The sequence below is a fragment of the Drosophila montana genome, unplaced genomic scaffold (assembly GCF_035044405.1).
Source record: "Drosophila montana isolate Dmon_TW-CO22-7 unplaced genomic scaffold, ASM3504440v1 contig_1455_1, whole genome shotgun sequence".
Lineage (NCBI taxonomy): Eukaryota > Metazoa > Arthropoda > Insecta > Diptera > Drosophilidae > Drosophila > Drosophila montana.
The window spans coordinates 1,480,055-1,493,771 of record NW_026996406.1 but is presented as its reverse complement, the minus strand read 5'-3'; the positions used below and the strand labels follow the sequence as shown (position 1 = coordinate 1,493,771).

Below are 13,717 nucleotides of genomic sequence, written 5' to 3'. Positions count from 1 at the left end.
TATTAAATATATATGTGAATACATTGTTAACCCGTGTCCTATGCTCCTATCTCATACTACAGTCCATCTGTTTGTAGCCTGGAAAAATTTAGTTTTCTATTAAAAATCGAATTCTTAATTACTTTGCTTTAGTTCAAAAGCGACCCACGCAGTCCAGAGTGCATATGAGATTTTCAATGGCTGCCATCAAGCCAAAGTTGAAGCCGTCCTCCAGATAACTTTTATTAAATAACTGCTTGTCAAAGCAAGGCAGCACACACACACGCACACACACACACACACACGCGCACACACATCGCCTTGCGCTGCCAACTTTTTTTGCGAAAAGCGAAATTTGTTTTTAGCAGCACAAAAAAGAGGCAAAAAAAGGCTGAAAAAAACTATAAAAAGCTATTGCTGGGCACATGCATGTGGCTGAGCAGCTGCAATTTGTGTGTTGACGCCTGTGAATTAGCCACCCACACACCTACACACACACCTACACACACACACACACACAAACAGGGCGTTAGCAAAAGGCTGAAATGAGTTTTGGAACAGAGCAAATAAAAAAATAAAAAACAATTTCAATGATCTCGAAAATTAATTAAGCCAGCCAAGGGGCAATGTGTATGTGTGTGTCTAGGTGTTGGTGTGCATGTATGTGCATGTGTGTGTGTGTGTGTGTGTGTCTCTGTCTGTATCAGTTATTTTGCATAGCTTGCAGCAGACTTTCGCAGGGCGACAAGAGAAATTGCACTTGAGCAGCTGAAGCGACGCCGACGTCGACGTCGACGCCGACTGCAGCTGTTGAGAGCGACGTCAACGTGTGGCGCAGGCTTTGCAATCAGCGCGCGGCAACAACAATTGTCGATTTGAGCCACAATTCTGGCATCGCAACAAGCAGCTTGAATGGCCATCAAGCCATTGTTTTCAGGTGTTTACCCCGTAACCCCCACACACAGACACCCACACACAAATACACACACACAGAGAGAGTATATGCCCACGCCTCCCCCACGCCCCACCACTTGAATTTCTGCAACGCGCAGCGCCAACTTGATGTGGGTGTAGTCGCAATGTAGGCGAACGACGAAACGGTAATATCCTTGTGTTTGGTGGAAGGAAAAAGGAAGTGGATAATACATCCGTCCTTGTTGCTTCGTGTCACCCACTAAAAAGGCAACGCCACAGCGCAGTGCAGTCGCTGCTTTTAACGACGACGACGACGTCGCCAGCGCAACGAGTGCCTACACACAGAGAACGAGCGAGATAGCAATAGCACAAGCGTGTGAGCGAGCGAGAGCGAGAGGCAGAGAGCGTCAAGTGTGGCTGCCTACAAGCACACAGCAAATTTGAACGAAAGCTGCGGCTAGATTTCAAGTGGAAACGGTAAACTCCTACAAATAGAGAACGACAGAGGGCGTGCAAGCAGCAGCCAAAGGGAGAGAGAGAGAACGAGAGAGAGGGAGAGCGAGTTGATTAAGAGAGCAAAATGATCGATAGGAGCAGGTTCTAAAAATAGCCGCCAGCAAAATATTGTGCAGAAATTGTTTTGTCAAAGCCATTTGCAAAAAGCTTGCGCTTAAGCGAGCGACTGTGTCTGTGTGTGTGAGAGAGAGTGTGTGTGTGAGTATGCGCGCGTGTGTGAGTGTGCAAAGCTAGGCCACACCTTGTCTCAACGCTGATTGGTGTTTCAACGGAAAAGGGGTGGCTGCCTTTCTGGTGTGGATTATAACCTAAGTATATCCTGGCGCGCATAAAGGACAACAGCAGCGACGTCGTCGTCAAACAGAGCCAGCAACACACACACACGCACACTCACAGCCAGACAGATAGATACACAAAGCAGCAGCAGCAGCAGCAGCAGCAACCACCCAACCAGACCCGAAACCACCCACCCCCACATTGTGACTGGCTGAGCCTGCGCCCTTCTGCTGCGTGGGGTTGTTTTATGTTTTTTTTTTTTTTTTTGGGTTTGCCTTGCACTGGCCCGGTAGCTGGGCCAGGATATGCGCGATTTGACGACGGAATGAAATCAATTGTTACGCTGCCGTGCCACAGATCGGACGCAATCCGGTGTCACACAGTCGCAACAGCTCTCACCGAAAGCATCTCTCTGCTAGTGATTTACGCTGCGTATACGCGATTTAGAAGTCACAACCGCACAGATTGACACATATATAGAAATCAACACACACACACACTCTCATACTGAGACGCGCGCGTGCAGTCGGTCTAAAATCAAAGTGCATTTGGATAGCTCGGCCCGGAAGTGGAGGTGTCCGGTAACGGTAACCGGTTCCGATCGTCACTTTTCCCGTTCCGTTTTCCGGCGCGACCGCATGCCGGTTGACTTTTTTTCGCCCAAATCAATTCAATTTGAAATTGAAGAAACAAACACTTCGAAGACTCGCCTAAATTTGGCTTTGTGTGCGTGAAATTCGTGTCCTTGCTCTGACTAGGAGCAACCGTAGCAGCCGGAAGAGCAGCAGCAGCCGGCGGTTGCCGTCGCTGCCACCACAATGCTCGACATTAAATCATCCGCTGATTATTTGTCACGCTCCACGGGCAGCTTTAGCAATTTCTCAATGCTCTTCGCAGGTGAGTGGGCAATGTGTGAATCCAGCCGGCCAACGGTGATGGGCAATCCCACATGGAATCCAAGTAAATAAATCAATATACATATATATAAATATCTATCTATATTTATATTTACGAAAACAAAACCCAACTCAATTTTGCTAGTCTAAGTCGAGTCCTCGCAAATTAACAACTTTACAATTTCTATTCCTGTCATTTCCCTTTTTTTCTTCTCGTTTTCCGTGCAAATTTACAATTTCTTTGACTGACATTTTCTTCTATTTGCTCTTCTGTTGCAGATTCCTCGTACAAATCGTCGTGGGGCTCGCATAGCTCCACACAATCGCAAGGTGAGTGTAAATTAATATTATAATTCGTTTTATTTTTGTGGGTTTACTTAAGACGCATTATTCTGATACGAATAATATCTAGATTTTTGATTGTGTTCATTAACAAAAGAGAATTGAAAAAAGATAACAAAGTTTTTGACTTTCTTAAGATTTCTGTTGATTTATTTTTTTTTATATTTTCTGGCTTCCCGGCATCAAAAGATTCCCAAAATTTTCCTTCAGTTTAATTTCTTTATTATTATTTATTTTATTAGTGTAATTGCTAAAATTATTATTATTATTTTCCATTTGGTTGAAAACATTAGAACATAGAAAGACTAGTGAAAACGCGACGGGGCTTCAAAACGCGTAGGAGGAAAACTTTAATTGGAAAACTTTAAATAGTTGGAAATAAAGCACAAGATATATGGAACACATTGATCAAGCCAGGACCCAACAAATCAACACACAATATTAATATTATTATTATTATTTCAATTATTAGAATTACTTCATATTAACGTTTAAAAATCCTAAGATCATTTTCTGAGTTCTAAAGAGGATAATAGTTGCAAAATGGTTCGAAATCTTGAAGCTCTCAAATAGAAATAATATAGAGCTCATTGTGACTTGAAACTAGGAGACAAAAACATTTCTGATAAAGTTGATTAAAATGTGTAAATGTTTTTTGTCCTCGCTTCCATCCTAGCTTAGAAAAAAGTGGAGAAAACTGAGATATTATTATTTTTCCTCAATTCAAAATGTTGAAAAATATGTTAGCTAATCCTAATTTTAGGAGAAAAGGAAGCTTAATATCTTAATAATTGTAAATAATTATTTTGAGGCCATTTATTGTAGCAACTTTTAAAAGTTAAGCTTCTTATCCGAATATTCTCGCAAGACATCTAGCTAGCTTAAGGATTTTCATTCGTTGGGATTAAAATATTGCCAAAAGCCTCTTTCAATTCCTATCAGCCATAAAATGTACAAAATTGTAAAAACTTTGCCACTTGCAAAAGTTTGAATGATATGAAATTACGAAAAGATCTATTCAAAAAGTTATATGAAATCATTGGCCACAAATCAAGCCAAGAGCACTTGAAAAGCCAATAAATAAATAAATGCATGTGTACACACTGATTAGCATGCAAAAGAGACAGCACACACACACACACACACACACACGCACACACAGTGAAAGGCGCCCAACGAACCGTGCAAAATGCTGTTCAATCTATTGATAAACTCAACAAGCCTGAATGGGAAAAATACAAAAAATGAAATGTAAAATCGAAAAGGTGTTGCCTACACGTGTCCCTGTCAGCCAAAAGTCAGCCGGGGACGTGGCGAAGGGGTGACAAATGAAGCGTGGAGACATGCATAGGGTCTGACTCTTAACCAAACTGAAGAACCTGCTCATTAGGCTAGTTAGGAAAGGCACTTAATAACAATTTAAAAGGAAATTAAATAAGTTAGAATAGGGGCTTGAGACTGGGCAGATATGTGAAGGAATTAGTGAAGCTCCTAATTGATGAGTTGGATAAAGATATCTGAAGAAACAAAACACTTTTTCATATAAAAGCTCAATTTTAGATCCATTCTGTCTCTAGATCTGTACGATATAGTAATTATATATAGCTATTATAAGGATAGGGATAAGGATAGGTAGTCAGATAGTTTTAGTAAGGTTAATGAGAATAAGATAAGGATAAGGATAGGTAGGTTAGTAGTTCGAAGTTATAGTAGGGATAGGTATAAGTTCGAGTTATAGTAAGGATAAGGATAAGGACAAGGATAAGGATAAGGATAAGGATAGGTAGGTAAGTAGTTCGAAGTTATAGTAGGGATAAGGATAAGTTCGAGTTATAGTAAGGATAAGGATAAGGATAAGGGTAAGGATAACGATAAGGATAAAGATAAGAATAAGCAAAGGTAATTAGGTAATTCAAAGTTATAAGAAGGATAAGATAGGGAAAAGTATAGGTTGTTCGCAGTAATAGTAAGGATAAGGATAAGTTCGAGTTATAGTAAGGATAAGGATAAGGACAAGGATAAGGATAAGGATAAGGATAGGGATAAGGATAGGTAGGTAGGTAGCTCGAAGTTATAGTAAGGATAAGGATAAGTTCGAGTTATAATAAGGATAATGATAAGTATAAGGAAAAGGATGGCTCATATAAAGAGAGCTTGGTTAAACTAATAGAGGTCGAGTCTAGTCAAGTTATCTGGAAAATTGACCTATTATTCCTATAGCAGCTATATGATATAGTAGTACGATTCTGACCGTTTCGACATATGTGCTGCCTACAACAAAAATACAGATCTATGTAAAGTTTCTAAGGCTTTAAAACTGAGACACTAATTTGCATAGAAAGAAAGAGAAGGAAAGGCGGACTTGGCTATGTCGACTCGTATAATCAAGCATATATATATGTATGCCTCATAGAATCTCTCCTTTTAGCACATGTTAGGACAAACCTATAATACCCTTTAAAAGGATAAAACAAAAACAACTTTCCACTATACACCCACGCGATCTTTGCCTTGCGGCTACAAATGTGAGCGACAAACTGTAAAGCGTTTTAACATGAAGTTTCAGCTTGGCTGCGCGTGTTTAGCTGCCAGCCCGGCACTGACAACAGAAAGCCCAACCCAACCCAACCACCCCCCGCCCTTACAAATTCTCCCCTCCCCCCGCTCGAATGCAATCGGGCATCTTTTGTGCGCTTCGCAGTTGAGTGGCCACGCAAAAGCGTAAAACCCAAAATGTCACAGAGCAAAGTTATACACCTCCCTCCCCCTCTCTCTCCCTCTCTCTCTCTCTCTCTCTCTCTGTCGCTCTCTACTTTTCTGTAGATATTTTTTTGTGTATTTTTTGCACAATGAGTGACAACGAAAACAACAGCGGGCGGTGCACAATCACTCGGCCATGCTCCTGGGCCCGGAGTTCTTTGCCTGCGGCTTTAATTTGTATGGAGCGTGAAGTTTGCCGCAACTTTCAACGCTTTTTGACACTCTCCCCCCCTCTCTCCCCTTCTCTCTCTCTCTCTCTCTGCAGAGATCTCATCGCATTTTAAATTGAATTGCCAGCGGCATTGTTTTGCCTGCCATACAATCATATTCCATTAAAATGAAAGAGCCCGACGCTGGCGAGGATTGCTCATATCACAGTCCCCCCCCCCCCCCTGCTCCACGCTCCTCCGCGTCTCTCATAGCCTTTGGGCTGTGATTTGCTTTGATGACAGAACTATGATAATGTTTGTGCTGCGGCTGAGTTTGATGCCTTTGATTGTGTTTAAATGACAAGTGTTATGGGTTTCGCAATATTAACTGACAACTGGTTGACTTTACGCCTGGCTAGCTTTCCATCAGACAGGCTAATGAGATTTATGCAAGAGACGACACAAACACTTATCAGACAGAGACCTGCAACGGTTAATTTCGACATACTCGTCTTTCGATTATCCAACTAAATCAGTGTTTGAATAAACGATCCAAAAAACCGCAAGATATTCATCACAAACGAAGCTCGAACTGCTCGACTCAGCAACATGTTCGAGCTAACTGCGTTTGTGTTGTATGTGAGGCAATATATGTTTGAATGATGAACTCGGGTACAATCGAAATAGTTCGAGTTTGAAGTGAGCACGATCAGCTTGAGCTTGTTTCTTCGACTGAAAAAGTTTTAGTTTTGACTCGCAAAATCGAAATAATTGTTCTAGTATACGAAAAGCGTTTCAGTGTTTTACCAGCTAATATTATTACTATATAATATTAACTAGAATGTCGATCAATTTCTCTTCAGATAGCCCAGGCAATATCTTTTACAGAGAGTTCTTCCTCAAGTTCACACAAAATTGCCAGTCTGCCGAGACAGAGCATTTGAAAATCTTAGTTAAGTTCTTTTCACTCAATAAACTGCAACCATAAAATGTCAAATTTTCGTTATTTCGTTCGCTATGAAATTTAAAAGCTTAATACAGTCTAAACTATAGATATATGTACCAAAAATCAATATTTTGATAATACTTTACCTCCAGTACCCAAAAACAACTCGCTTAAAGCTACTTTCGATTCAAATTGGGGGAGAGGATGTTGATGTAGCTTGATAGCTTAATAGATAGATAAATAAGAGGCTTAGCTAAAAATATAAAGTTTTCTAGTAGTTACATTAAAAATTTGAGGATGGGGAGGAAAGACACAAGGACATATATTCATCTATAAAGACAGACATGGACAATGTATGCGTAGAAGGAATTGTATTCTGAAAAACTGAAGTTTACTTATGGACCTTATAGCCTCTGAGATGAATGGGTTCATACAGAAAGTACAGATAGATAGACTCACATATCTAGCTCAATTGCCTGTTAATGCACATCAAGAATATTCATAACATTTCTAGGCTAGAATCTCATCTGTCTTTTACATTCTACATTTACGTTCTATAATTTGTATCCCTGATTCTACTACTGTAATTTGCCCGTTTTATATTTTACGTCTATATTTGACTTTCCCAATAGACTCGTTTCTAATATAATTCAAATTTGTATGCAATATTTGCAGGCTACAGCTCGAATGCGTTGAGTATTAAACATGATCCGCACACACAACTACGGCAACCTGGTGAGTACTACTTATTATATGTATACCCTAAATGTAGGTAAAATAAATGAAAATAGAAAAAAACAAGTTAAGTACCTTTCGCTGTTTGGATGCATTAAAGGCATATTAAGAGAAGGTGCTTGAGTTCACGTGCCGCTTTGTTTAGCCCAAACTCAAACATAAACACGGCGCGCAGCAAGCGAGGCTGTTCTCTGTTTACCAACACTAATAAAGTTTTGTGCGCACGCTGCAAGTGCCACTCGAGTTTCGGGCACTGGTTTCTTTTTTTTGTACTTTATATTTTTGAAACAAATACCACCACTCAATGCCAAGTCCACTCCAGAGTCAGAGTGTGCGACCGCCAGTCGTGCGTTATGTCCTTTTACCTCACCCCAACTTTTTTTGGTCGTGCGCTTTAAAGTGTTGTAAAATCCCCTTTTGGAAAATACTGTCGCAAATCAAACCTTAAATACGCCACTTGAGCTGGAATGGAAACAAAAGTGCGCCACATTCGTATTCACATTCACATTCGCATTCACATTCGAATTGAAGCGTAATGGAAACAATTGAAATACCATAAAGGATTCTCAATTAGAGCGCAGCCCCAGACGCACTCAAAACGATGCCGAGAACTTGGCTTGCTTCTGCCTCTTTTTTTATATATATTTTTGCTGTCAAATTTGACGGCCGTGGCCGAACAAGACGCGTGCCAGCCAGCCAGTCCGTCCGTCAGTCAGTCAGCCTGCCAAAGTTGCCGTCGGTCCTGTTTATGCGGCGCATTAAATTGTTCAGAGCGCGCGAACAATAGGCCCCGGCGAAAACAAAAGCAGAGCATTGTAGACGGCAGTGCGCGACTAGCAGATACCCTGCAACAAACATATTAGCGTCTTTTACATAGGCTGTGCTTCTTCTTAGAAATATACACTCTCCTCTTTTCTGTGGCAAACTAACCCAAAGTAACTCAGATGTTTCTGGTCCGATCTTAATGAAATTTTCAGGACTTAACTATGGCATAGAAAAGTGTGTGCGTACCTGAGCACAAAGCTTTAGCTTTAAATCTGAGCAATTTTGATAGATATGCATAAAGTGTGATATTTCCTAACTGTGTATGTTTGATGAGAAGCTACATACAAAATTTGGTGTATGTAGCCTTTATAATTATCGAGTTAAGCTATAAAAAGCAAGTCTCAAAATCGATATTTATCGATATATTGATAAACGCGTGAAGCGTATGATAGAAGAGAATAAATATTTACCATTTCACGTCTGTCAATTTTATAGTTTAGACTTTATAGTCAGACTTTTCCTATTGAAAAAGAATCTCTAAAGGGCAAATGGCTTTGCAGATGCTTACTTCCGCCTGTTACATACATTCGCTTACAAATATGATACCTTTTTTACGGCCTCTTTCGATGGGGTATAAAAAACAATGCTTGCTGATGAATATATATGTATATCTATATATATATATATGCTTTTTCTGAATGATGCGAATTATGGACAATTGTGCTGCGGAGCTGCGTCAAAGATGCTGTTGGCAACATTCTAACCTTTAGCTAGCTGCCGCGCCAGAAAGTATGCTAAGCTTTTTGGCTCAGTCGCGGCGCAGCCAGGAAACGCGCGCCGGATAATAAGTGAAATGGATATGTATGTGCGTGTGTGTGTGTGTGTGTGTGTGTGTGTAAGTGCAGTTTCGGTAATGCATTTCATTTCATCGGCGGAAACGTAACTTGCCCACGTACAATTCGTTTCTTTTTCGAGCTCTCGCCCTCACACAATATATAATGTATTCCGTTTTGGCAGGTCCTTCATTAACATTTGCGTAAAATGCACTAAAAGTAATCGAGTTGGAGTTGGAGTTAAAAAAAACTAAAAAACTAATGTCTTGCCACCCTCTTTGCAGATCCATATCAAATGTTCGGACCCACCAGCAGCAGGCTGGCCAGCTCAGGTGAGTGAAAATCACAAAAGCATAAAGATACAGGTGCTTAGATTAAGTTGATTAAGGGCAAAAACACCCCTCCCTTCTCCCTCTCCCCCTCTCTCTCGCTCTCTCTCTGGCTGCACTTCATTATCATATCAATTTCTGGCCGAGATTCGGCTGGCCGTTAGTCACCGGCGCGCCCTAACAAATTAACCCATTGCATGCACACCGGGGGCTAAAGCTGAACCCTGGAACGGGCTTTACACTTTTCTAATTTATGCGAAAGGTGTTTTTTTTCGGGTAAAGAATTTATTATTCGCCACATATATCGCCTGTGCGTGTGTCTAAGCGCTGCTGTGGGCGTGGCCAGGCAATTATTTTTTATTTGATTTCAGTTTTCTTTTTCGTTCTACCCAACTTTTGACTTTAAGCATTTGCCGTTGTCTGTCCAGCACGCGCCCAAAAAGCTGACTTTACAAAATGAAAAAAAAAAAAACGTTTTCTAGTTTTAAAAAGGGTTTGACAAAGGGTTAAAAAGTAGGTGTGCACTTATCACATATGATTAATAGCCAGAGAGCAGCGCAAATGGTCCCATGCCTCAAAAAAAATCTGTTAAATGTAAAGAGGGCAAGTTTTTAAAGCAGTATTATATAGATATACCAGCTTAGAGCTAGATTATCCGTTAACTATTATAGATATGCATTAAAGAAATCGAATTGCAACTATCGTGCTGTTATCGATAATAAAAATTATAGGGAATATCGATAATAATAAGATATAGATATAGATATAGCTTAGAACTGGGTTATCTATCAACTATTTTATATTCGCATTAAGTAAATCGATTTTAACTATTTATCTGTTATCGATGATAAAAGCTATAATTAATGTTGATAATAATACTATATAGATATAGCTTGGAGTTAGATTATTAATCAACTATTTTCATTATTCAAGTATCGATAATATTCGGTTATCTATCAACTATTTTAACTCATCTTCAAGTGCTGCATTAAAGGCATCGTTTTCCAGCTATGTAGTTGTTATCGATAATTTTGATTACATAATAATTCAAAGTAATTCTTTTCTAATTTCTTAAGTTTGTCAAGAACTAAAGCCAAGACTTAGATAACTTTTTCAAAAATTATCGATATGTTCATCGATTTATAATCCAAAATTTCGAATTGAATTGATTATTTTGATAACAAAAATTATGGATAAAACATATTTTAAAGTATTTATATGTTTGGTTTCTTAAAATCGTAAGGAACAATGCCTTATAACCTTTCTCAGAACTGATCGATATGTCTATCGATTTACTATCGATAATTATCAATTAATTTGTTTATTTTCTAACCTAATAATATGGCTTAAACATAATTTTGTATACTTATTTTTACGTTCTCTGGTAATTGTAAAGCATTTAAGCCAAGACTTGAATAACTTCATCACAAATTATCGAATTGGCCTATCGAAACTATCGATTATGGTCACATTTGCAGCTCTTCTACACAATTGTGTACCACAATTCGAAATTGCATGGAAATTCGACAAACTTTAATTTGGAATTGAATTTGGCCGTCATGCAATGAAAGTTTTGAGGAAAATCAATAATTTTTATTGATCCTGCGGCAGGATGGGCTTTGCCGCCATTGTTGGCCACTCTTGTGGGGTTGTCGAGCCACCCCCCCCCCCTAACCCCGCCCCCTCCTAAAAATAATCAACCCCTCGACGCCCACAAGCGGCGCCCCAAACATGGCGTTTGAAACGGAATTAGCATAAAAACTCAGACGCCCAACATTTTCCGGCGCGACATTTACACGAGCCGAGCGCCATTGCTCCCGCCTTCACACTCTCTCTCTCTCTCTCGCTCTTTCTCTCTCTCGCTCTTTCTCTCTCTCTCTTTCTCGTTGGAGGTATTCTGTCTCTTTCAAGCTCAAGCTACGTGTTTGTTGTTTAGGTTTAGGCCGTTGCCAAGTTGACTTCAACTTGAAGTTAATCGCAAAAGCTCACTGAGAAACACACACACACACACACACACACACACACACACACGCACACACATGTGGTTTCTGCGCTTTCGCTTTTTGGGTGGCAAAAATGCTGTTTTTGATTAATTATGGCTTCCTCTGGACACGGAACCGCTTTGTTAGCCAAGTCCGGTCTCGGCCTGCCTGCAAGCTGCAAGAATCGCGCCTCGCTCCCTCCCCCCTCCCGCCTCGTGCCTCATTTGCATGCGCCCGCCTCAGACACAGCTGCAAGTTGTGCATGCAAGCAAAACAGTGTAAAAAAATATAAAACTACTAGCGAGAAAAACCCCTAAAACTAGCTGCTGCTCCAGTCGTGACATAATTACCAGGCCGCAGCACACAAAACTAGTTTGTAATTAAAAAAAATAAAGAAGAAAAAAGAACAAGTGCAGCCTCAGTCGGCACATCAAAGCCACATTTCCACACTTTCCACGACTCCTCGAGCTAATTACTTATGCTTTTCCACGTTTTTTTTTCGCCTTTTTTTCGCTTAATATATTAAATTAACATTTCTCAGAGGCGACGCCGCGACGCCTTTCGTGGCCAAATTGCCCCGCCAATTGGCCAAAGGGCGTGCTCGGCTAGCAGCTACTTTTTTATTGCAAAAAGAATGTCCGAAATAAGTTTTAATATGCAAGTTTGGGGATGCAGAATCTGGGGAACAAACCTAGACTCAAAATCGTCTGGGTTCTGCCTTAGTTATGGAAGGGCAAATAAAACAACTTCATCGGTCGTTGATCCTATTGGAAAATTGTGTATTCTAATTAGAATTTTAGCATTTAATTTTTATAATTTGATGTATGAGACACTTGTTTTTTTCGACCATAAATGAATACAATAAATAAAATAATATAAATAAAATAAAATAAAATAAATAAAACAAATAAAAAAATAAATAAATAAAAACAATAGAATAGATAAAATAAATTAATTAAATAAAATACACAAAATAAATAATAAAAAAAATAAGTTAAAAAAATAAAATAAATAAAATAAGTTAAATAAATAAAATAAATTAAAATAAAGTCTGACATTAACAAGGAACAAGGCCTCTTTATGAGTCAAAATATTTCGCTTTTCTTGGCAATATTTTCGACCGAAAAATTAATAACCTCAGTATATTCTTTAAGATAGAGTTTGTCACTGACATTAGAAATCAATTTTGAAGATTTCAAGGAAACAAACAATTTTATTACCCTTGCATGTATGAAAAATCTTATTAACATTAGACCAGTATATAATATAGCTGCTATAGGAAAGATTGGTGGAAAAGTAGGATCTTATATGGCAAAATATTCTGTTTTCATAAAAATTTCAACAAACTCAGCAAGTTCGTGCTGCACTGCAAGGGTATTAGATCTTCGGAAGATATCCCTACTTTCTCGTTTATATATATTTTTAATTTAAAGATATTTTATTTTTGGCAAAAAAGTGCTAAGCATAAATTGCATATATTGTTGAGGCAGAATTAATGTAGAGTTTAAGCCATGAAAAAGATATCTTTAAAATCGCTTAAGTTTTGTTTTATGGCTCGATCAACTGCTTGACTACAGGTTAACTTCGTGTCAATTAGCTGTTCGTATTCCCGTGAAAAGGAACACCTTCTGTCTATTATTGTGACTTAATAGCGTGTCAATTGCTCGCCACGCCTTCGGCTGGCCAGAGTCCAACCGGTTGGGTTATCATTCATGCATTCTTGTCGTTGTCATCATCAACATCATCCTTGTCGTCGCCGTGTTGGCACTTAACACATTCTCTTGACCATGATTTGCAATTAACGCAATATTCATGACGTTTCTCACACATGAACAAGCAGCGCTCAAAGCCACCACCCAAAAAAAAAAAAGAAAATAAGAAAAAAAAGGAAACTCAACCTTAACTTCCCAGGGCTGTCAGGTTTTTCATCCCCTGCAGACTTGCCCTGCCTCCCTCACCCTTTGTGTGTGTGTGTTCTTTTCTGTTTTATTTTTGTGACAGGGCGTCCGACTTTGTTCTGGGGCTGGGCCTAATTGCCAAATGATTAAGCGATTTATGATGTCTGCGTTGAATGCGTGCCGAATCGTTTGCACAATGCGAAAATAATAATTTTGTAAATGTTTCGGCACGCACAAAGGAAAAATCAAAGTATACTCATAAATATATTATTGCATAATGAACGCGACGACATTGGGCAATTGTGATTCGAGCTGCTAAAAAGCCAAAGGTCAACTGAAGATGCGCACATGAAATGGTTGAGCGAATCTCTGAATTGTAGAGAGAGCTAACTAACT

At 39.3% G+C, this 13,717-nt stretch overlaps 1 protein-coding gene across 1 annotated transcript in view; it reads left to right on the top strand.

The window, feature by feature from the left end:
- Positions 1-13,717, top strand: part of Ets65A (DNA-binding protein D-ETS-3) — a 45,856-nt gene that overhangs the window by 21,512 nt on the left and 10,627 nt on the right. Inside the window, 3 exon segments of the mRNA XM_064687219.1 lie at positions 2,862-2,912; positions 7,455-7,514; positions 9,397-9,444. Of these exon segments, the coding sequence (XP_064543289.1) occupies positions 2,862-2,912; positions 7,455-7,514; positions 9,397-9,444 (159 nt within the window).